This window comes from Mastomys coucha, unplaced genomic scaffold (genome assembly GCF_008632895.1).
Source record: "Mastomys coucha isolate ucsf_1 unplaced genomic scaffold, UCSF_Mcou_1 pScaffold20, whole genome shotgun sequence".
Classification (NCBI taxonomy): Eukaryota; Metazoa; Chordata; class Mammalia; order Rodentia; family Muridae; genus Mastomys; species Mastomys coucha.
In genome coordinates, this window is record NW_022196903.1 from 80,157,950 (window position 1) to 80,182,984 (window position 25,035).

Genomic DNA, 25,035 nt, shown 5'->3' on the forward strand with positions numbered 1-25,035 from the left:
CCTAGAAAGCAGAGAGAGATCCACCTCTCTCCAGAGTGCTGGGATCAAAAATATGTACCACCATACCTGGCGATAAATGTTTGTCTGTTTAAGGAAAGACTGACATTGTAAACTGCATGACTTTTCCTCCTGTGGATATCCAAACTGGAAGTTTCCCCATGGGTCTCCACGGTGTCCGGCCCAGGTATGAAGGCGCTTCCCAAGTGAAGCTCAGTGGGCACCCATTCTCTCCAGCTAGCCCTCATTCTCCAGGTGCTTTCCTAGTTCTTAGCTGTGTGACCTCAGCACAGTGCCCGGCTCACCAGATGCTTACAGAAATGCCAGGGGGGAGGGAACGGTGCTCTCTCTGGCAGTGCCAAGGTTACGATTAACTCTAACAAATGACTCACTGAACTGGGTGTGGTAATACGAGTCTGTCACTCCAGCACTTGGGAGGTTGAGGCCAGGGGATCATGAATCCAAGGTCATTTTTTTTTTTCTAATTAATTACTTTAGCATGTATGGGTGTTCTGTCTGCATGTAGGTGCATCAGATGCACAGACACGTCTGGCTGTCCACTGAGGTCAAAGAGGATGTTGGATGCTCTGGGACTGGAGTGATAGATGATTATAAGCCACCATGTGGGTGCTTGGGAATTGAACCTGGGTCTTCTGGAAGAGGAGCAGAGCTCCTAACCACTGAGCCATCTTTCCAGCCCTATTCTAGACTACTTGGCAAATCTAAGGGCAGCTTGGGGTATATATTCTCAAAATATCAGAAAGAGAGGAGAGAGGAGGGAGAAGAGAGGAGAGAAATGAGGGAGGAGGGAGGAAGGGAAGGAGAGAGGGAGGGAGGGAGAGAGAGCGCGCTATATGGTGACACTTTCAAAGTCATCACCACAGAATCCCAGAGTGAACTTGCCATGAAATTAAAAGAAACAAGAAATTTCATCAACTCAGCCCTTCTCGTGGAGTCTGAGAAGTGGGACACAGAAAGACAAATGTTTAATAATGAAATAATTTATTTGTTAATGGATGGACATATAACTTTACACACAGCAAGGAGTCTCTAAATCATGATGGCTTCTAAAAACACATGTGCTTACTGCAGCCCCCTCCCCCCCAGCACCATTCTCCACAGTCCCAGCAGAGGTTTACATTGGCACCATATTTACATAAAGAAACATCTGGAAACAAGCTTCCCACTCTTCACCTGCGGCTCTCCTGTGAAGGCCGGCTGCTTCCCTTTAGAAAGGCGGTCCCCCAGACTAGCCACTCACAGCAGCATACCAGAGCACCGATTCTAGGGGCAGTGGTGGAGGCAAGCTTGGTTTTTAGATCAAAGCTAAAACGAAGAATGCCCTCTTCACCCCACTGCCCTCCTAGACAGAGTAAGAACCCAAAGGAAGAAATCCAGGTACATCTCAGCACAGAGCGCCTTCCTGATTGATTCTGTTTGTTAGCATATCTCACTGTTTGATTTTGAGATATGCTAAACACTCAATTTCTTTGGCCATCCATAAGCGGAATCTAATGGTGCCAATCAATTATTTCTTTTAGAAGACCACAGTTAAAGAAAAGTATTAGAAGTATTGATGGACCACATTTCACACCACCTCAACCCAGGATCTTTGAAAACAAACCATGCTGCAGACTACAGCACTCTGGGCACACAGCGTGAGAGAGGCCAGCACAAGGCAAAAGGCGCTGGGCCGGCGTCTCCCAGAAAGCACTAAGTCAGGAGTAGCAGCCACTGAAATACCAAAGAGACACAGAGAATAGCAGGACACACACGGGGATGGTAAAGCAGGGAGACAAAACACTGCAGCCAGGGAAGAAACAGAAAGCAGGATGTGGGTGATAAATTACAGACCACAATAAAAGTGGTATTCCTGCCAATACAGCATGGTATAAAACCTTAATGTGTCTATATATGCTCTTCAAAAAATAAGTTCTCTCTTGAAGGGACAGGGAAGAAGGCAAGAGGGAGAAAGTCCACAAAACTCATCGTCAAGTCCCCAAGATATTGCTAGAAGGTTTTGAGTATCATATGCCATCTCCTGTGTTCTTAGACCCCAAATACCCTTGGCCACATCAAAGATGGGGAGAAGGGCCACAGGAAACCCAAGAAAACCCTTGGGGTAGATGAAAATGCTACTTTAAAAACAAACAATAAAACTACTCCAGCAGCCACTGTAGGGTTGGGCCTGCCCAACTCAGGGATCCCAGCTGGAGAAGTTCTAGCCTTGGGTCAAGAGGGAAAACCTAGGTCCTATTCAAGACCCGCAATAGTCTCACCAAGCCAGCACCAGTTCTTCCAGGGCAGAGGCACTGGTAGTTGCTACTGATTTCAAGATACCTGGTTAGCAAAAGAAAGTCAGAGACCTTGCTGGGTGCAGGCGGACATCCAAAGCCAGCTCTGTGTGTTCCGGATGGTGCAAACATTTCCCTGCAGCATGGAATGAAGCTGACAGCAAGCTCCTGTGTTCCCACTTGTATTGCGACAGTGTCGTTAGAGTACAGTTGAGATTTTGGTTTCAGAAGGAACTTTTATATACAAGTATGCACGTGCTTCACTGATTGACACACTTCTAGTCTTATACAATGTCAGAGTCTTAATGGCCGGGGTTCATACCTGTGTCTCCCTCACCCCCCCTCCCAACAACTTTAATAGAAAGGTTTTTCCTTTTGTTTAAGCAAATAAAAAACACTCTTGAGCCTCGCTCTTGGCAGACTGTGCTGGTGATGAGTGAAGGAGAGACCGGGTGGGAATTAGCTGCCCTGGGCAAGGCCTGCAGGACCCCAAAAGCTACAGTTTTGGTCAGAGAAAAGCCTGCCTACCACAGTGACTCAGTCCAGCTTCCAGAGTCAGGCCTGCCCTTGGCAGTTAGCCTGTCAAGTGCTCTAAGAATACAGAGATCTACCACACACCTATGCAAGGACCAGACAAACAGGATGAAGGTCAAATAATCACTGTTTTATGTGGGGACAGTACACTTCATATTTCAACCGAAAGACAAAAAAAATTAAAAAATAAAAAAGCAGTTTAATTCAAAGGCGCAACAATGAAAGCACAGAGAATGGCGGCATCTCTCAGACACCTTCTAAGTGAAATAAATATGTGTACAGGTTTGCTCCCTCCCCCTGGGCAGCCCACAGCGTCCTCCCGTGGTCCTGACTTTCCGATGGCTTTGGGTACAGTGAACAGACACGATGCTCTTGAGGTCTAGCAGGTAGGGATCCCAAGGGCCCTCCAGGCACAGCTCTATCTAGAGCCAGGCCTGCCAGCTCTCTGCACACCTGCACTGTTAGGCTCTGGAAGGGGCTTTACAAACACAAATGGCATCTAAGCTGTGTTTCTGTGCTAATTTTCAGCTGGTATTTGGAAAACACTCCAACAAGTTAAAAAAAAAAAAAAAAAAAAGCCAAAGCAGGACTTTGGGACCATCAAGGAACACAGATGTCCACAGTGACCTTGTGTGGCTGGGGCTGCTCTCTGCCAGGGTAAGTTTGGACTTGAGGAGGGGATGTGTGACTGTGTAGCTGCCTGCTGCTGGAGTCAGCTGTGGAGCCCTTAGTGACACCTGTGGATTTCAGGACTGTCCCATTCCCTGGTGACACAGGCTCGGCCGCAGCCTTTACAGATGGTTCAGATTCAGTGAAAAAGACCCACCAGAGGCTGAACACATTTAGACCTCAAAATAGGAATGCAAAAATATTCAGGGAAATGGATTAATTTTGTAGACAGCTACGTACAAAGTTTCTAGAACATCTATAAAAGCAGTCATAAGAATTTATATTGCATTACATTAGTTTATATAAAATGAATAAATAGTATTTATAGGTGTTGTGTGTCTTATGTACACATGTGCTCTGGTTTACCTTAAATAAAAATGCCACAAGGGGAAAAATCATCCTTTTAAGCCACAGACCTGCAAGTCTCCAGAAGGAAACTTCCAGATATGTTCAAAAATAACTTAGCAGGAGGGTTCTGGTGACATGGGAACCCTCCTGCTCACTTGCCACAGAGAAGAATTGTGGCTTCTTTCTCTCACAGATAGTGGCTACTAGCTCAGCCAGTGCCAAAACTCAGTTATTGCTGGGAATCCGACAGGGATGCGGGTGGAAGGGGACAAAGACGCAGTCACTTTCGTCATGTGGACAAGGAGATCTCGTCTATCTCTGAGGTAGGACAATGTTCCAGAGACAAGTAGCATCAACAAACTCGGGGCACGGGGGTGCCTTGAGACACAGCACATGGGGGCACACTGTTCTCCTGAGCTGCTGAGGGCCTGCTCTGAAGCAGGGCCACCTCAGCACTGTGGCTGGCTGCAGCAGGGCTTGCTGGAGATGCTCCTGGCTTCTCAGTGCTCTTCGGCTTTGCTTTCAAAGCTTCCCTTGGGGTTTCTGAGACTGAGTTCCCTTTGAGAAGTTTGTCTGCTGCGGTTTCCTATGTGCCAGACAAAGCTTGAACTTCTCTCCTGGGCGAGTACCATCGTGAGCCAGAAAACTAAGAAAGATCTCGTCAGCTGCAGGACAGTGCACAGGGGGCTGCTGAGAGGCGACACTTGCTTGGGCTAAGGATTCTTGGGTGCTTTGAATTGACTGGAATGTACAGTCTCTCAGCGTCGACATGGATGGACAGAGAAGCTACTGACTGCACTCAAGACCACAACCCTATGTGCTTTCTGCAAAGTGGACAGAGCTGATATTGGTCAAGGTGGTACATGAGGTTTGCGTGCAAGGGCGTCTGGACAGGTATGGTACACTACCTAACCAGGTGAGGTGGAGAGGATGGATGGGCCCTCTCCTATAGCCCGAGGCCTGCCTTGTGCCCGTCCTGGAGCTTGGCTCTTTTGACACTGGCACTGGAGTAGCCCTCATCACTGCCCAGGCTCTGCATGCTGCCTCTCTCGTCCGAGTCACTCACGCTGCTGCTCCAGCCCAGGTCCCCATTGAGGTAGTCCGTGCTCTCCACATCCACATCCACGTCCACGTCCACGTCCACGTCCAGCTCTTCTGCAGGATGAGACACAGCCCTCAGTGTACCTCAGAGCTCCCTCATCCCTCCTGGGCATAGCTGCCTAACTCTTGGGGAGGAGAGGCTACACCAGCCCCGCTGCTGAGCTCCCGAAGGCCTAAGCCCTGTCTCTTTACAGTTTTTACTGCATTTTTATTTCGTGTGTATGTGCACAGGTGGAGGCTAGAGAACCACTTTTAGGAGTTGGTTTTCACTTCCACCGTTACTCTCGGGGTTCCAACTCAGGCTTAGTTGCAGGTACCTTCATCCACCAAGCCATCTCGACAGCCCCTATGAGCCCTAACTTATCTGCTCTGGGGTTGGCTCTGTTGGCTGAAGTCCCTCTGGTAGGTGTGACTCACCCCTGTCCGAGTCGGAGCGCTCTGAGGACACCACAGAGCCCACGCTGTCCATCCGAGTCCTCTCAGCACCCAGCTTCTCCAGCCGCCGCTTCAGGTGCCGCTGCTCCCGCTGAAGTTGGTCTATTTGGTGGACAGCTTTTCTGTCACAATCTTCAAGTTTCTGCAAGGCAAAGGGGTGGTTGTTGGAGCCAATGGGTGTTCTACACAAGCAAAGAGCCTGCACCTGCCTCAACAACAGGAAACTGCGCTGTGCACCCCTGGGAGGCAGGTGGTGTGTCCCTTGCCAAGCATCTCTCCTAGAGCAGGAGTTGGCTGGCCAGTTGCCATGCACTATGGGGCTGGCCTGTCATGGAGATGCAGGGAGAATTCGACAGTTTCAGCAACCATCTGAACACCTCTCAGAACTGAAAGCCACATGGCACATGAGCTACAAAACACTTATTTAAAAAGAGGTTTATCCCAGCACAGTCTCAATTACAAAGTAAGTTTCATGTCATGAAAACCCTGATTAACCCCTGATGTTAGCAGTGTCAGATCCATCTTAGAGCCCTGACTTGGAACCGTCCAGCAGCATCGGGATGCGAGATTCCACAGATGACATTCTTGCAAATCTGCCCCCAGCTCCTTGTGTCTGGCAGATAATTAATGAGAGTGTTTAATTGTAGCTTTTTTGCTTCCAACTGAGGCTCTCCCAGGGCTGCCTATATGCAGGCTGCTAACTGTTAATAAACTGGTATTTGTCTAACCAAGCTATAGCAGAATAGTGATGCTGGCTCAGTAGTGTACACAGAGTCAGCACAGAGAGACATCAGGAGGTGCTTGGACACATGTGTGTACAAAGACCTGGTTCCCCTATGGAGCAACATTACAATTCTGGAAGCACTCAGCCACCACATATGACACTGATAGACGTGGCCCATGTCAGTCAGTGAGTCAGGGCTCCCATGACAGGAAAGGCCAGCAGAGACTTCTGGCACTGGGAGCCCTGTGCAGAGATCTGCAGCATGAGGGAAGGCTAGCCATAAAGAAGTGGGGGCAAGGTACCATGGAAGGAACAGCAGGTATAACACCCTGCCTCTAGAACACAACAAGACAGGAATGGAGGGGGCTACAGTAGGCAGCGTACCCTGCCATGCAGCTGCAGGAGCAGGAGAGACCTGATGACAGTTTGTCCCAAGCCCCTGAAGCCTTTAGAATAACTGATCAACAACGGGTTTGCTTCCCAGGGCACAGCAGATGTGTGTGTGTGTGCGCATGTGTGTGTTATACAGCATGTAGGAGACTGGATTCTCCTTCGGTAGACAGTGGTGGGTGCAAATAGGGGCAGGTCAGGCTGTGAAATGCTTAGGTTCTGGTGATGGTGGGGATGCCAGTGGCTAGAGGTACCAGGGTCTGAATTTCTGACTGGACCCTTTACCTGGGTTTTGGGAGGCAGATGGGAGGAGCCCCGAGGCCATCTTTTTTCGTCTATCTGTTCCTCACTGAGGCTCAAGACACCCTTGCTAGGCCAGAAGGGGCAGGGCAGCAGGTGAAGGCACCTACCTTTATGTGCAATTTGGCTTTTGTCAGCAAACTCAGGGTGGTGTGTCGGCTTGACTCAGGGCCCAGCGGTACCAATCCCTTTAGCTTCTCTAGGCACAGGCGGAGATGAGCACGCCTGTGAAAACAGGATCATAGCAGCACTTGAGACTCCCACAACAGGTTTTGAAGTGTATGACTGCCTGATCAGCAAAGGCTGGAGCCAGCAACGACAGTGTGGAAGGTCAGGCGCCTGTGCTGAACCCAGTGAGAAGCAGAACTTGGGGCTTCTAGGGATTCCATTTGTAATTCTGGGGGCATAGGTATAAATAAAATCTGCTCTATTAGGGACTTTTTAAAGTCAGGTACTCCTGAATCAGAAGATGACATGCCCCGAGAAAAGTCCTCAACTTGTATTTCTCTTTCTAAGTCATTGAATATATATCATTTTATCATTGCTGTGCACAGAATTTATAAGTTTGGAGTTATTCTGAGGTAGGTGTATGTATGTATATATGTGTGTGTATAGACACACACACACACACACACACACACGCAACCCAAACAACTACTGCTGGGAACTGGTCAAATATGTTAAGGTATAGTCACAGAGGAGAAGACTATGCAATCTGAAAAAGCTTGAGCCCGTGCTCTCTGGCAGTGACTTGAGCTGAGTATACCATCTGCATGGACATGGCAGGGAAGCAAGAATCCACATGCATGTGCTTCTGTGGACATGAGTCTTCAACAATTCATCAAAAACTAGTGGCAGTGGCTGGAAGAGAAGGCAGGCAGGCGAGCAGGCACATAAGGAAAGCAGGGAGGGACACTTTTACTGAAAAACTTTTGGTTTTAAGTTTGGGTTTTTTGACTGTACAAATCTCCTATTATTCTAACGAATATATATATTTCACATATGGAACACATTGATCACAGGCCATGCTAACAAATGACTGAGAGGGCCCCTCTTTCATCTTAAGTGTGCTGGACAAAGGCTGATGAGGAGGGACCACACCCACATACAGATCCTGTGTCACAGCATGACCAGAAGCATAAGAATCCCCACAACTTTGGACTTCATACTTCACTGAAAATCCCAGGGCTATGAGAAATAGGCAACTCTGAGGGCTCCTGTGTAGGTCTGCCACCTCCTTAAAGCCCTCCTGAGCCACAAGGAAGCCTCATTTCTGGGCTTCCCTACAGAGTGTGTCTGTCTCTCAAACTCTTTGGGAAGCTGAGCTGCTGCTAACTCACGCACTACGCGCACGGATGACTGCATCAGCTGTTCCAGTGGACTTTAAGCTTCTTGAAGACAGTCCATCTCATTCCATTCACACAGAGCCTGGCCTTGGGCAATGCCCATTCCCACACACAGCCAGCTAGGCAGAGTGCCTCCAGCCTCGGGGGAACAGTGCAGGGCCTCCTGGGGCAGCACTGGGAAATGTGGCTTGGACCTCATTCAGCCCCGAGGGCCTCTGAGCCTAGGGAGCACATCATCCTGAGCTGGCAAATGGAAAGGCCTGGATGCTGGCTGTCAAGTCCTGCCCTGTGGATGAGCCCACAACAAAGACTCAATAACACTGTGATCAGGAAGAGCAGAACCTACGTGTACCAATCATGCTGTCAAAATACTGCAAGAGCAGAAACAAGATACAGTCAGTGCATGTGTATGAAAATGCTACAGTGAAACTGGCCAAGTCACATACTAGAAAACTAATATTAAAAAGATGCCATGAGGGCTGGAGGCAGCTCAGTGGTTCAAAGTGCTTACTCTTCCAGAGGACCAGGATTTGGTTCTCAGCACCCACGATGGACAACTTACAACCAGTAGAATCTGATGCCTCCAGTCTCCACACACAACTGCACTTACATGCACATACCCACACATAGGCACATATTTTAAAAATCTAAAGAGGAAAAAATATGAAAAAATACAACTAGTGACTATATGGTTACTTGACTGATTTGCACTAACCTCTCTAAAGTTTACAGACTAATTAATTATATAGAGATGCTTATCAGCCTGTTCACTATCAGAAAAGACTACAGAGGACAAGTTTGTCTTACTGTCCTCCTGTGATGTGGTCATTCCTGTCACTGTCCCCCTTGGCCATCTTACTGCCACGTTAGACAGTCTTCTGTTACCAAGAGTGGCCTTTAGCTCCTGTTCCAGCAGGAGAAAGTGGTGTTAAACACTGGCTCCTGTTGCCCCTTCAGCTGTGTCTAACAGTACCACTCTGCCTTGAACCTAGGTAATAAACTTGGACAGCTGCACGCCCCTCTTGCAGAGGAGTGCTGTAACTGTCGGGTATAGACAAAAGGCTTGGGTATAACAGCAGCTGGATAAGCCATGCTGCCAATGGCACCGCTGCCACTGGCCCTGCACTCACAGTGTTGCTTTCATCAGTGGTCTATAACTGGCAGTCCACACTTATCAGCCCCACTTGGTCAGCAAGCACCCAGGCTTTTATTACTTTCACCATTCAATTGGTAAGGAACTTCACATTAGCAGAACAGGGCAGGGTGGAGGTTGCTCTGCAACTAACTTCCCATGTGACTTGGAACAAGCTTCCCAACTCCTTGGCCTCAGTTTGCTTATCTATAGAATGTGGGACAGAGCGGACCATAGGGAGCCTCTGAGATACTGGGAACTGAGTGTCTGATACATTGTATCCTTACACAAGGCCAGCAGATACCCACAAACACTGCTTCAGTCTTCTTCTCAAGCACCAGCAAGCTCAGGGTCCTCACCAGCCAGGGGTGACCGATAAAACACTCGGAGAGAATGGACAGCTTGTGTCCTTGAAACATCTAGTAAACACGCTAAGTCTTCTGTGGAAATACAGATATCGCTTATGTGAAAGGAAAATATGAACAAAGCATTTATAAGCTAGTGAGGGTAACGAGAGGTCCCTCTGAGGTCATGTGTCTCATGTGGCAGCAGGATCCAGGTCAGGAGGGAGGCATGTGCCTCACTTTGCAGGCTACAGGCTCTGGTATTCTGAAGTACTCCCCCCGCCCCACAAGGCCTTCACAAAGCAAAAGGTGGACTCAGACCTCGACGCACTGGCACATACACTCAGAGAGCTTACAACTCCTCCCAAAGCAAGAGAAACGGTGCCATAGTTAGGAGTGAAATTAAAACAACTTGGGGAGGACTCATGGGAAGAAAACTATCAAATATTGCTGAAGGACAGGAAAATCTGAGTGAATGGAAAAAATCTGCACATTCCTGGCGATGACCCCTCAAAGCAAGAATGCCAGCATGCTTCAAATTTAATACAAGTCCACAAAAACAAAATCCCAACAGTTTTCATGTTGGAAAATTCGCCTAAACTTCATCTAGAAGATTACGTGTGTGAGACGGCCAGCATTTTGGAAAAAGAGGAGGAGCTCACTACACAGATACTGAACTGTTAGAAAGCTGCAGTGATTAAAGACAGCACTGGCATTAAGGAGAGCTGAATTCAGCAGACAAAAGACAATGCTGCAGACCCTGGGGTGAGCGGGTAGGACCTGGCCTGGGAGTGGCCACCATCAAAACAAACTCAACAGATTAAAGGTCTAAATGTAAAGCATGCTCACATGCAGTGGTGCTGTTAGTTTTGCTCAACTTCCCTCAGGCATGAAGGATGGGAAACCAAATTGCCAAGTGAGAGAGAAATGAGCCCAGAGCTAGCAGTGCCTCACATGCTAGTGATCTGTCTACCCAGGAACAACTTCATTGTGAAGACTAACACTGCAGGCAGGAGCTTCAGACTCCAGTGCCCACCCTGAGCTTCTGGACTTAGAAGCTGTCAAGCTCCTGTGCGCTTGTTAATACCTTTATCTTTTGTAGGGCCTGATTTTTAAATATGAACCCTACAACATGCTGAGCACTTGCTGGTCAAGGGTCAGACATGTGAGCAAGGGGTGGACACCATATGGCAAATGCTTGATCCTTCCACCCTTGATTCCATCAAGTGTTTCTCAGGGGACTATAGTACTTCTTTTCTCCTAGATACTGGGGTGATGCTGGAGAAGAGCGAGTCCCTGCCTCAGAGACATTTCAGATCAGTACCCACTCAGATCAGTACCCACTCAACGCTCCTGAATGGCTTTCCTTTGCCCTCTTCCTCACCCACAGGCTCTCCGGAGCTCCCTGCATGCAGCCTCTGATAATCTGCTTTCCTCTCTAACTGGGTCACACATACACTAAACTTTCTATGTGCCTAGTTTACTACTAAAAATAAAAAGACACCAAGGTTTCTGTTTCTCCTCAAGGGCTGGACCCCAGAGATCAAACTGTGCGTGTCCAGCTGATGGAGTACTTAAGGCTGTGGCACCCGTGGGAGCCCAGGCCCTCCTTCAATAAGGCATGATGTACTTGGCCTCACTTAGGACTGGTGTTTTCATTAGAAGGTGTCTATGATTTCTATCCAAAGAGGAGAGGGTAGACCTTTAGTTATTTTCTTTCTTACCATGACAGGGTGTGTGCACAGGCTTACTTAAATAGCACAGACCCCTTCAGGATCACTAGGTGTACATAAGCTGTACAGTTTGAGGTCAGAAGAACCAAGTCTTACCAAGGAATCAAAGCCTTCTTGAGAGTGAGTAAAGGTCTCAACTGGTTTTGTGTTGAGAACAAAGCCTGTGAATAAAAGAGAATGTGAGGACTGGACATCATGCTTTAGGGGGAGGGATATTCCCTCCTTTTCTTCTACAGTGATGTCTTGATCAAGTGCTGTAGTGATGTATCACTAATTTGACCGAAGCCCTGGAAGAATCCTCATCACCATGCGGAAAAATCTTGTAGAAACAAAGGTGGCACACATAGCTAGTGGTGCAGAAACAACCGTGCCTCAGCTCCATGTGGAAGACAACGGATTGTTTAAAAAAATAAAAAATATGTAGCTATGCCCCCTTAGTATATCCTTTCCAGGGTTTGATTTTAATATAAAATATACTTTAATGAGGACCTGCTAGGTTTACCTCACTCTGAGACTACTAATTCTGGCAATGAAGTCAAAGGGTGCCCATAGAGCCCCAGGCAGGAGGGCTGGAAGTTGGATAAGCAAACAACATAGGTCTCTCCTCCCAGCCTCCAAAGGCAGATGGCACCCACTCCATAGGTTAAGTGTGGAAGATGGTTCTAGTGGCCCTGGACTTCAGCATACCATCAGCAGAGCCTACATCTGCACATCAATGCCTGTGGTGGATGGATGACTTCTCTGAATGTGGTTAAGGGTGGACAGAAGTAGTGATAGTGGCCCTGTGCACACCACACGGAGGCCCGATACATACCACACCCCAGTCCGGTATTTACCATACCCAGGTCCAGTGCACAGCACACCCAGGTCCAGTGCACAGCACACCCAGGGCCCTGTGTAAAAAACACCCTGGCCCAGTGCACACCACACCCAGGCCAAGTGCACACCACACCCAGGCCGAGTGCATACCACACCCAGGCACAGTGCACACCACACCCTGGTCCAGTGCACACCAGGCCCTGGTCCTGTATACTCTATGCCTGACCCTTTCAATAGAAAGAGTCTAGCCATTTGAAAAGTCAGAAACCCAGGAAACAGTTCTAGGGACCTACAATCATCAGAACATTCTCTAAGGAAACTACTAGAAAAGTTTCTCACGCCAGGCCAGGCACCATTGAAATCCTTTTGGACAAACTGAAAATATAGCACAGACCACAGACCAAGGCTGCAAATTTCAACAGAGCACACACACAAACCTTTAGTCACTAGGTTAGAAGATACTGAATCCGTATCATTCCAGAAAGCATGGTGTCTGCTACTGAAGATGCTAGAAGTGTCCTTGGACAGGTGCCTGCTGCGGCACTGATTCCAGACCCGTTCACCATGGCTGCTGGGTCAGCATCTCCGTGACCACAGGGCTTCCTGAAATGCTCCGACCCCAAAGTCGTTCCCAGACAAGAGAGCAGAACCAACACATGGCACACAATGAGAGACGGAAAGGATTCCTGTGTTTCAACTTGTTAACTACAAGAACCAATAGCATCCAAAACTACACAAACCCTGCACACTTTTTGCAAGAATTGTGTAAGCCTTATGGGGAAATGCTAGTCACATGACAGATGTGCTGTTAATGCATGTCCTTGATCCTGTGGAACTGTAGGTACTCAACAAACACTGTCTCCATTCTACACATCTTGCTCTTTTCTTGTAGACACCAGGTATTTAACTGTTGCACCCCAACCTGGGGTTAAAGGCTTGTTCTGAATGTCTAAGGTGCCACAAAGTCTAGGCGTATTCAACTCTGCAATACCAAAGGGGGAAAATCCCACCTTAGAATTTCTTTTTGGGTTGCTTTTACTTTGAGAGCCTGCCGCGGGCCAAGCGATCTGGGCCTCCCTCAACCCACAGGAGAAACGGGGGTCCTAGTCAGGTCGACAAGGCGTAGGTGAAGAAATGACGGCAGAGACGACACATGAAGTATAAGATCTAAATGTATTTCTTAGAAATGGCATCAGACTTTTACAGTCATTGCAAAAAAGAGATGGTAAATCTGGCAGCTCAATAGTTGAGGTACATCTGAGGCTACCTGAAACATACTGGGTCTAAAGCAGCAGCTATCTCCTCTGAACTGCTGTTGTATCCCCCTGGCCCAGAGCACTTGGGCCCGGGGGGACTGTGAGAGATACATGAATCTGAGTCCTAGCCCATCTAAGTTCTAGTGCTAGTCCTTCTGCGAGTCCAAGTCTTTCTTCTTCTCCCAGTCCTTCTGCTAGACTGAAGTCAAGTAGGCAAGGGACCCCCACACCAAGGTCAGCAGAGTCTGGTAGCTAGGTGTGAAGCAGGAGGAAGAGGGGTGGAGCCCTCCCAGTTGAGGTATTCTTATGCTAATTCTCTGGTTCTTGCTGGAGGCAGGTAGAGGGTCCCAACCTAACACTTTTAGCTAATGTCCTAGAGTGAGGGAAGCCCTTCAATTACTCTCTAGTATGCAAAACATTAAACTAGGATAGTTGGAAACATTGTGTCGGCCAGGAGACAATGCCCAATCTTAACCATTTGCAAATCATTTCTTGGAGTACCTTTATGCCTAATTATGAGGCCTTGTTGACGACTGGAAAGACTAATCTGGAACGTCTGAGTTAGGAGATACCAGCAATTGGTCTGAAATCCAGGAGGCACAGAACCCCTTTTGGGGTCTTATTGCCTCTTATCCTTTATCAGGATTTTATCCCCAATATTTTGGATGTGACTGGAGTAGACAAGTGTGCGTAGCAAGAGCCCTCACAATCTTTTTATATGTAGCTATGTGGAGTGGGCAGTGTTTAACTCATGTCGGGTGATTGCTGGGTTTGATTGAGCCCAGCATGGCATAAACTGGGTGTGGCTGTGTACTCCTGTAATCTCAGTGCCCCAGCAGGAGGATCAGAAATTCAAGGTCATCCTGGGCTATAAAGGAAGTGTGAAGCCAGCCTGAGATGTGTGTAACTCTGTCTCAAAAAAGGGGGGAAGGGGAAAAGAGGCTCAAGTGTACTATGAGGGGCCAGTGGGGTGGTTTTCTTCTTAAGGGCTACCAAGGCCAGGTACAAGAGTAGCTACTGAACCCCAACTCAAGAATTTCTTAAATCAAGCAGGCCAACAAGGGAGACAGAAAAGGGCCAAAAACCAGTATCCTCTTTCCCTGGACTGCAGTAAGCAAGGTTTGGCTAAATTAAGCGATGGAGGCCTTACTTCCTTCCCTTTTGGACCACATACTCTAAACCAGGCAAAGACTTTTCAGGACTCTGCAAGACCCAATTCCAAAAGGAACAGGAAGGAGGAAAGTAGAAACAACTCCCCACCTCAAGCAAGACGAAGGGCAGATGGGAACTGTCTGTGGTCTATGCCACCAATGATGACTTCAAGTCACCTTCTGGGACTCTGTCTCCATGGCCCTTCGCATGCAACAGCAGCAGCCCTTTATGGACTAACAAGGTGTTTCTGAGTCCTTCTCCTTATACAGATTTGTCACTTCTGTGTCACGGGTCTGGCTGGTTTCATACCCAAATGTAAATTTGTCTAGTATCCCACACAGGGCTCAGGTCTTGGACCATAGTAAGCAAAACCTAAACATCCCTGAACTATTTAAAACAATCACCACCACCCACCCATGCACTCTTGCATGCACACCAGACACACAGACTCACTCTCTTTCTCTGCCTTTTTGTCTCTGTCTCTCTCTCTTTCACACACACACACACACACACACACACACACACACACACACACACACACTCTTTGTGTAGCACTCTCACAGAGGAAAAAGGCATAAAATAACGGGAGACCTGGGAGTCTTTGCTCGAAGGATGCAATCTATTTTTCCTTTGCAGTGCTGGGATAGAACCCAAGGCAGTGCATGCCAGACATTCACTCCACCAAGGAGCACTGGCCTAAAATTTGGGGCTGAAACTGGATAATACAAATAAATGCCGACAAAAAGTCTGAAAGAAGAACTTGAGGCAGACACAAGAGAGACCCTAAGAATGAAGAAGAGAGGCCACAGTTACCACCTTCTACCCAGAGAGCATTCTGAATTCCTAGTTACTATGTGTGCCTGACTTTAACAGCCAGCCACAGTCCTGGAGCAATGAACAGGTGAGAAGGCCCACACAATGCCACACTCACTGGAAATCCTGCAAGGGAATAGAGCTGTTGTTTGATTTTCTTTCCAGTTCCTGCCTGCATGGTAAGGGTCTGGTCTGTCTTTTCTTGGGTGAAACTTAAAACACAATTCTGACCTGACCTTCAGAGTCAGGATCTTTAAGAGGGTTTGGGGGAAGCAGGACCACCAACCATCACAGTAGACCTTTCTGTTCACACAGGCATTGAGAAGCCCTCCCTCTGGGTGGGTGGCCTGCATTTCAAGTGGATGGATGCTCAGAATGAGTTGGTTCCATGGTCTCAACCCAGCTATACGTGAGAGTCACCTGGGGAGCTTCTGAAGGGTTCTAGTGCAGAGCCTCAACCCAGAGCTAATAAGATACACTAGGGCTGGGGCACTGTTTGTTTTAAAGCTCCTCAAAGAATTACAGCATCGTAGAGGCCTGTAGTTACATTTACTTTTTGATTTCTTTTTTTTTTCCTTTAAAGAAGTCTTTACTGCCTGCTATAGCTATGTATGCCTTTAATTCCTCTGGAGGCAGAAGCAGGCAGATCTGTGTAAGTTCAAGGCCAGCCTGGTCTACAGAGCAAGTTCTAGGACAGCCAGGGCTATACAGAGAAACCCTGTCTCAAAAAACCAAAACCAAAACCAACCAAACAAACAAACAAAAAATGTCTTTACTGGAGCTGGGAAATAAGCTTTAAGTCCTCCATGGAGAAGGACAGCTGTGACTGGAGTGTAGGACCCTGGCACAGTGTTGATCATAAGGTGGCAGGATGGACAGACACACAGGACTCCGCTGCATTTGATTTACTTTTGTACATTTACATTTTTCCCATTAAAATTTTGTTTTATAGACTCAGTAGAAATAAACAGCTGTTCTCTGCCCCAAAACACACACACACATATATGTATAATGCATCTAAGATATTTTAAAAAAAATAACTAAAAGTCTTGCCAGTAAGCCCTAAAGTACAGCAGAGCCGAGAACCACGAGGCAATGTTACTGAAGGACAGACAAGTTGATCTGGAAACTAAAGGGTTATGTCAGGAGCAGGAGCCGTCCAGGAGAGTCAGCTGTGCTCAGGGCAAGGTGAGGTATGGGTAGCAGGCCCCCCCCTCCAGCCCCAGACAGCACCCAGACCTCTGCTCACCACCTTCCCTACTTCCCACATGCACAGCTGCCTGAACTGAGACTCCTCACTCACGGTAACTGCAGATGTATAGGCATGTGCACACTGCACATATTCCTATACATGTAACTAAGGCAGGGCTGCAGAGAGAACCCAAGTGTGCACACCTTATTGTCTGTGGGAGTCATCTGAAGGTATTCCCTGGGGGTGGGGAAGGGAGGGGAAGCAAGCGCTTCATCTGCCAGGTGATGCATGGGCACCACTGGTTAGAGGGCCTGAGTCAATTTTTAACTCAGGAGTCTCCATTGGGAATGGGGGTGAGGGTGGGAGGATTGAAAATGTGATGAGAAATATGGGTGAAACTCCTAGAGCACCTCCTCCAAGGTCCCCAGACTCCCTGAGCATCTTCTCCAAGGTCCCCAGACTCCCTGAGCATCTCCTCCAAGGTCCCCAGACTCCCAGAGCACCTCCTCCAAGGTCCCCAGACTCCCAGAGCACCTCCTCCAAGGTCCCCAGACTCCCAGAGCTCCTCCTCCAAGGTCCCCAGGCTCCCAGAGCTCCTCCTCCAAGGTCCCCAGACTCCCAGAGCACCTCCTCCAAGGTCCCCCACTCACCTGTTCTTCTCCATCTCATTGTGAGTTGATCTGAAAAAGGAGCAAGAAAATAAGATTACTTTTGTCTTTCAAAAAAAAAAATCAATTATTCATGCTTAAACAGTGATTTCAAGCTGGGTGGTCACCTTTAATCCCAGCACTTGGGAGGCAGAGGTAGGCGGATTTCTGAGTTTAGCCTAGTCTACAGAGTAAGTTCCAGGACAGTCAGGGGTATACAGAGAAACCCTGTCCCCCCCCCCAAAAAAAAACAAACAAAACAAAACAAAACCAAAAACAAAAACAGAAAAAAAGAGAAAAGTGACTTCAACACCAACCTAACTGAACTTGCGTGTGAATGTGCATCCATGCGTGTGAATGCATGAGTGTGCTTTCCACTTTATTTTCTGAGATAGAGGTTTCTCAATGAACCTGGAGCTCTGTTTGGCTAGACTGGTGGTCAGAGAGATGTGCTCCCATGTCTGAGTTGGTAAGAGAAGGTAGATAAGCAGGGGTGGGTTAGGGATGGGGGATTGGGATTCCCTGGGTTTTTCTAAAGGAGTCCACTTGGGGAGTCAGATGACTCAAAGTGTCTAAACTATAGCTCCAGGGTGTGAGAGATGGCTCAGTGACTAAGTTCCAGGGTTCTATTCCTATCACCTCCACAGCAGTTCACAACGTCTGTGACTCCAGTTCTCCAGTGGGTCTGACTCTCTCTTTTAATCTCTGTAGGCACCAGCTCTATACAAGATGCACATGATATACATGCATGCAGAACACTCATATTCATCAACAGATAAAATAAATACAGACACAAGGAACTCTAGGGACTTATTCAGAGGCATGCTGCCCTTTGCAAAGAGGAAGAGGGTCACTTACAAAACGCACTTGTACAGTTTGATGTGCACTGGAGTTGCATAACACCACGAAGCTTTCCTCAGGTTATCTGTAAAGTCATGGGGTGCACCATACCCCCATCCTACCTCCCAGGGGCAGCAGCCACTAACACATGATGCTGTCTGGTTATAACCTCCTATTTTAACTGGTAAAATAAATCCCCCCCTTCACCTCCCTGAATTAAATGCCTCATGCACAACCTCCAGAAAGATGCTGCTGCCTCACAGCAGTGAGGAGAAGCTGGGGTTTGCAAACTCAACACGAAGGCAGCATCTGGTAAAAGCACGAGTTGAGATGAAAAACGTCTAGCTTTCTCCTCTCTGGTACTGTAGATGAAATAATTGTACTAGCTCATCCTTGGTTAACCCCTCTGTTAAATGGGAATACAAATAATTGCCAGTAATCTAGTAAAGAAGCATGGATCAATGAGGGAACAGCGAAAGGTATGCTGGGTTAGAAACCCACCATTAGCCGGGCAGCGGTGGCGCACACTTTTAATCCTAGCACTTGGGAGGCAGAGGCAGGTGGATTTCTGAATTTGAGGCCAGCCTGGTCTACACTAGTGTTCACGGCTGATCCTGAGGACCAGGCCTTGCTTTGGAGTTCATGGAAAGGTTTCCATAATCATGGGAGTCGACACGATTCCTACATCTGAAAGTAGCTTCTCCACGATGAGGCACCAATGTGAGGGAGCCTCACTTTCCAACTTTGGGAAAGGGCTGAATGTGAATTCTCTGGAAGCTCTGGCTCTGGCTGTGACTTCTGTGACCCAGGAGGCAAAGCCTCAGGGCAGCCATGGCAAGTGCTCAGCTATGGATGGCAGCACTGGCACCACAGCTAAGTTCCCTCAGCAGAGATCAGGGAGAGTCTGTGCCTGTGTTGGGGCAGAGGGTTGTTTTCAAAACAGGGAACTTCTAGCCCAGCACTAAAATTTCTCTTCTAGGTTCAGCAGATAAAGGTGCTTGCCACAAAGCCTGATGACCTGAGTTTGATACCCAGGACCCACCTGGTGGAGGGAGAGAACCAACTCCCAAGAGTTGTCCTCTGATATCCCCAAGCAGGCCATGGCACGTGCGCCTACATACATACATACAAAAAAAAATGTAATAAAGACAACCTTTTCTTCTAAGAGGTCTGTTCACGAGGAAAGACACATGGGGAAACAGTGCTGGCTTTAAGCTTTGTCTCTAGGACCTCCAAACCAAACCAGTCTTTGATTGGTTCACTAGGCTCTCTCATCAGTCTTCTGGTTTACATCCTTCATGGGAAGGCAGGGACGAATCAAACACATGGCTTTAAACACGTGGTACTTTACCTTTAACTGGGAATTCTAAGTTCAAAGTCTGACAGGGTTGTTGTTGTTGTTGTTGTTTTTTTTAAATGGATAAAAGTGGTTAAGACTTTCCTGTTAACTGCAGAAGAGCACCACCCCTGACGTGGAAGGCTGGGAGCAGAACAAGCACCCAGGGCACTTCTGTCAACACTTTCTGGATTCTTTGAAGAGCTACAGACAGAAAAACTGACAATTTTTATCTCTATTTAAAAAATGCTGAATCCCCAAGACAGACTTTATCTACAAATCCTATAGAAAGCATAACTCTTTCCAATTTTTAACCCAAGTTTTATAAATGACAGGTTTTATTGATTACTTAAGAGTGTCAAACATGTGGTGCCTTTTAAAGGGGGACGGCCGTTGAACAGGTGTAAGTGAAGCGTGCTTTTGAGGCTTGCTGAAACTGAGTTAGTCATTAATAAGAGGCAGCCACCCCCACTGAGGGGTGAGCACTGGGGTTTTAATTAAGGCATGGGTGAATGCATAGATATCGTCCTGTGTCAGACCATTTTCCATGCATTCACTGAGGACACGGAAACTCTGGATGGCCAATAAGGTCAATCTTATCCTAGAGCAGCAAACCCTAATAAAAAACGATAACTCAGTCAAATGCGCCTACGTCAAAAAGGCTCCTCATGTTAGGTCAGTGTCACAGGCACTCCTTATAAAATAGTGCAGTGGCCAAGTCCCCGACTTCCTCTTTCACATCAGTGGCAGAGCCTGTTTTACTCATGTTAACAAAATGTATTTCTAAAACAGAGCACAGGCAGAGACATGTGTACACAGTTCCAACCACTTAACACTTAAAGAAGCCGACACAGGAAGGTTGTTGGAACCCAGGAATTGGGGGGTAGCCATGGTCAATACACAAGACTTTTGCCTTTTTTGTTCGGTCTTTAGTGTGGGGATTGAATCCCAGGCCCCGCACATGCTAGACAAGCACTCTACACTGGGGTACAGCTTGTGCCCTGAGATGCTTTTCTTTAAAAACAACAGCAAAGAAAACCAAGAAAAACAAAGCTCTCAATTTGAATTCTAAATAATAACTAAGTGATCTTAAAAACTGAAAGAAAGAACCTATCTTCCTAATCCAGTCGTTATCTGGACTGCAAAGCAACTGACATTCATTATGCTTTTCTGTCTTTCTCTTTCTTTCCAAGCAGTTTTAAAACAAACTGCATTTCTGCTCCCAAGAAGTTTGGTATCATGGGTGAATCTTATTTTTTCTTGTTCAAAGCAAAGTATTCCCTCAGACAAGCAAAGAACATAACATTTTAGCCAGAATATGAACATGTTACTTTTCCAAGAGTTCTGTCAACTAGCAGTGTCTCCCTGGCCTTCTCACTTCACATTTACGATTTTGTGGCCCTGGGCAGAAGGCTGATTGTGAAGGACACATAGCTAATCTCCGATGGTGCTCTCCTCCTCAGGTGAGGGATGTGCCAACAGCCATGGGAGAGATCATACCTACATAAAACTACCTGCTCAGACCTTAATCCTGGACTCTGAGGGACCCTTACTCCACCGACATCATCACACCCATTCATGGTTGGGAAGGAAGTGCATGGGCAGCTTCCACAGACCTGTCTCTAAGAATGGGAAGCAACCCTGTTAGAGAAGGGTTTACAGCTTTTCTAAAACTCAGGAACTAGAGCCAAGACTAGCATTTTTAGCTCTCATGATCTTTTAATTATTTTCTGGGACCAAGTCATTTCAGCAATGACTTTCTACTCCCCATTCCTCAGCACCCTCTTAGCAACCTTCCTATAAAGCAGGAAAAACTAGTGTTAAGGTATTAGAGCCTAAGACTGGTAAGGCCGACAATTCCTCCCAACTCAAGAGTGGTAATAATAAAGTCAAAGGTGGGATGCACTAGTACAGAGACAACCAACAACACACCAAGCCTTTGAAGTCCTTCTGTTACAAAGACAGCAGAGCCCTTTCTGATGCCGCTGTCTGATTCACATCAGGGCGCACATGCTCCTTCAAGGCTGCAGTGCCCATGTACAGTGCTGCTGACTACCACCACTAGGCTATGCTAGATGAGAGGACAAGGAAAACCCACCAGGTAATTACCAGGTCAGGTCCACCCTTCCGGTGCCTTAGTCAGGAGCGTGGCCAAGTGTGCTGCTCAGTTCTGTGATCCCAACACTAAGGACTAGGAATGGGGTGAACCAAGGACAAGGTGGGTGAATCTCAGGCGTGAGTGGGAACTCCCTGGGGTTTAGTGGTCTGTATTAAGCCACAGAGGCTATACACACAGTGCTTGTGGGAAGTTATTCACGAGGGGCATGGATTACAATCTAAATTGATAAAAATGTCAATTATTTTAGTTGATAGGCATGAAAGACATAATTGAATGGCCCTAGATATCCAGACTCCTACCAACTTGTTGGTGGTTTTGTTTTTGTTTTCTGAGACAGGGTCATATGGAATTTCCTAGGTAGACCAAGCTGAGATCCACCTGCCTGAGTGTTCCTGAGAGTTGGGATTAAAGATGTGCATCATCATGCCCAGATAGTACTAGTATTTTAAGAGCAAGGAGGGGGACATAGGGACAGTGACAGAGATGAAATGTTATTGTGGATCAGGGATGTGAGTTCCCAGCCATTAACTAAACACTGTGGTGAAATTTACAGCTTTTGAGGACTATAAGGTAATCTGTGAGGCTAACAGGAAAAGGTTGCAGCTTGCTGACATCTTAATGTAACCTGTATCTTCTCACAGAAGTGGGTTCTAACCTCAATCACTCGGCTCAGCCATCAAGAAGAGAGGTCACAACTGGGTTATCAGACAAACTTCTGCAGTTAATTAATGTACACGTTAAATATAAATTTCTACCACCTGTGTCAGACCAGATACTTAATTTATAAGATCTCTATAAGAAGCAAAATCAACTGACAGCATGCCGCATTTTGAATTAAAGGAATTGTCGAAACTGTTGCTTGTAAAGCAGGCAAAAGGAGTGACCCTGCTGCTAGTCCCACTTGGAGCTTCCACAGAGCTTTGCTTTGTTCAGAGGGTAAAAAGTAGAATTAATTTTGCTTTAAAAAGACACAATTAAATGTAAGATACTTCTCCTTTTCTCCTCTGTTTCCTCAACTTAAAAAGGAGGGCTGCTTGGCACCATGTGCGCATTACTGAACCCTCAATGTATCTGTAGGGCTAGAATCCTGTAAGTCAACTAAAAATCAACCTTGGTCATTTTAGCTACAGAGAAGGGGAACATTGAACAGTTACCTGCTACTGGTGCTGTTCTTCTTGGGCTTGTTCCTCCGTTTGAAGGCATCTCTGTCCTTGCTACTGTATGGCAACATGGAGGCATACCCATGTTCAGCTTCTAAAAAACCGAGGGGTCCCGTTAATAAGTGGGCCCAGAGCATCTGACACCCTGTCCCCGCGTCCGTCTGTCTGTCGGAGTCCGGGATACCGGGCGGGCGCAGGCAGGCGGAATTCTGAGAACAATGCCTGCTCTTTCCTGGCGTGGACGCCCTCGGTTCGGAGCAGGTGTGGAAGGTTCCAGCTGCTCGCCGCCCCCCGCGCTCGGCTTTTGGGGCGCGGGCCCGGGGGTTGGCGCTCGCGGCCGGCCCGCGCCCCAACCACCCCAGCGGCCGCCCGCCCGGCCCGCAGCCCGCCGTGCACCTCTCTCCCGCCGCTCCAGGTAGTCGGCCGCCTCCAGCAGCAGCTGGATATTCATCCCGACGGCTGTCGCCATCCTGCACCCGGCGGGCCGGCTCTCCGTGCCCGCGGGCCACCGGCCGGGAACCCCGAGGAGCCGCCGCGCTGGCCAGCAAGGAGGGACAGCGATGTGTGGACAGCACGGAGCCCGGAGCCCAGCCGCCACCGCCGAGTGTTTATCCCGACTCGCCGCCGCCCGCCCCCGGCCCCGTCCCTTGACAGGCCCGCGGCGGCGGCGTGCCTCATTGGGCCGCCCGCGGCCCGGCCCGCCCCCGGCCTTCCGCGATTGGGGAAGTGCCCACGGCCCCGCCCCAGGAGCCCGCTTCTCTTGCTGGTTGGCCGGACTTGACAAGGCCCGGGCTCCGCCCCCCATGCCCCATTGGCTGCAGTACTCGCAACTCCGCCTCGTGCTTCTGCCAGCCTCCCATTGGCTCTATGCCGACAGCCGGGCCCCCTTGGGCTCTGCCGGTATTGGGCAAGTACAGTATAGGGAACGCCACTGCGCCCGCGCCTCATTGGCCTAATCTTCGGAAACCTCCCGGCTACGATGACGTCACCGCTCTGCCCAAGCAGCGGCCCACTCCCGGGCCGCTGATTGGCTACAAGGCAGGAGGGCAGGGCGGTTCCCCGCCCACTGGCCGCCGACCTGTTGCCCACTGTCTCCGGGGGAAGGGGGGGTTACTTCAGGCCTAGCTGTGGACCTCAGCAGATGGTGGCACCTAGCTCCCACCTCAGGGGTTGGGAGGAAACAGCCGGCTCCCATATACTACACTCGCACTGAGTGAGCCGGTGCATAGAGAGTAGGCTGAACCCGAGGCCATCCCTTCCATCCCAGAGGAAAACACTCCAGAGCAGGCCTCTCCCGAGGCCACAAACTGTGTGCTCCACCGGCACCCACAGGAAAGCTCACTCTGTAAGCATAGATCCTTGAGCATCGCGATTTTCGAAATGAGAGCTTACACAAGACCTACACAGCAATGTCTACATCCAATTTAAAAGGCAGGAAATACGAAAATTGAAATGAGTAGGGTATTTTTAAATAAAACTTATTAGTGTTAGTCCCATCCCTCAGGACAACCCCAGGGTAGTCTTCCTTAGCTCAGAGAAGAAAGAGGTTCAGAGACAAGTAACTTTCTTGTTTCCCCTTAGCTTGGGGAAAGACCTGAACCCTGTAATATCATCCACAACTGCCCAGGCAATCCTCTGACTTAGTTATACAAACACAAAACAAAACGCTCCCAACAATAATGACAACAACAAAATGGCAGGTATACAGAACTGCAGACAGCCACAGAACAAAATTCAAACCGCCATAATGCACAACAGATTTGGGTTTATTGGTGAGGCAATGTTGCCTGGCACGTCCAAGGATCCAATCAAGGTCTCTATGCTGACACACATACTGAAGGCAGTTTTTCATGAGGGCATGGAACTTGGAAATGAGAATGGGGAAAAGAACCACTTGGAATATTTTTAAATTTAAATTGTATGCTGTTTGTTAAATAAAATTAAAAACTAAAGTATAGTATGCAACTATTAAAGTAACCAACTTAATATTCATAAAATGCTTTGTTTCAGCTATTTTTAACATCATGGGTTTCACACTTTCATATTTCCTCCCAAGTTTACTGTGAATATGTGACATCTTTTCAGTTTTCTCTTTCTGCTCTCAATAATTTATTTCAACCTAGTCCTATTTCAGGATCATAATTCTACCCCTACAGTCACTCTAACGGAAAAGCCACACATTTCTTTTTAAAAGGGTGGTCAGCGTTTGAAACCCAAGCCAGAAAGAATAAATAAAGCAACTAAGTTAAGCACCAACAAGTCTAAATTCAACTCCAAACAAAAATACCCAATTACATAAACACCAGAGAGTAAGACTAAGAAATATGGCAATTTCCTTTTCTGGTGGCAAGAAA

At 47.9% G+C, this 25,035-nt stretch overlaps 1 protein-coding gene across 2 annotated transcripts; it reads right to left on the minus strand.

Moving 5' to 3' along the window:
• Positions 1–982: 982 nt before the first annotated feature.
• On the minus strand, positions 983–23,386 carry Mxd1 (MAX dimerization protein 1). Of its 2 annotated transcripts, none has more exons than XM_031382434.1 (6): positions 23,078–23,386; positions 22,676–22,775; positions 17,230–17,259; positions 6,903–7,017; positions 5,361–5,520; positions 983–4,994 (listed from the first exon to the last, which is right to left on the minus strand). In XM_031382434.1, the coding sequence occupies exons 1-6, from the start codon at positions 23,148–23,150 to the stop codon at positions 4,789–4,791; spliced, it is 684 nt and encodes a 227-aa protein (XP_031238294.1). In that variant the 5' UTR covers positions 23,151–23,386; the 3' UTR covers positions 983–4,788. The 2 variants fall into 2 exon arrangements, with proteins under 2 accessions (XP_031238294.1, XP_031238293.1); XM_031382433.1 differs by having other exon boundaries at positions 983–4,997; positions 23,078–23,371.
• Between the last annotated feature and the right edge of the window lie 1,649 nt (positions 23,387–25,035).

Bases quoted from the DNA above. Each gene is read 5' to 3' on its own strand.
- Mxd1 (XM_031382433.1), bottom strand. From the start codon at position 23,150: ATGGCGACAGCCGTCGGGATGAATATCCAGCTGCTGCTGGAGGCGGCC. The intron at 5,521-6,902 runs GTAGGTGCCTTC...TTTGCCTTGCAG, and splicing joins AAGCCAAATTGCACATAAAG to AAACTTGAAGATTGTGACAG. The intron at 4,998-5,360 runs GTGAGTCACACC...CTCATCCTGCAG, and splicing joins GCGCTCCGACTCGGACAGGG to AAGAGCTGGACGTGGACGTG.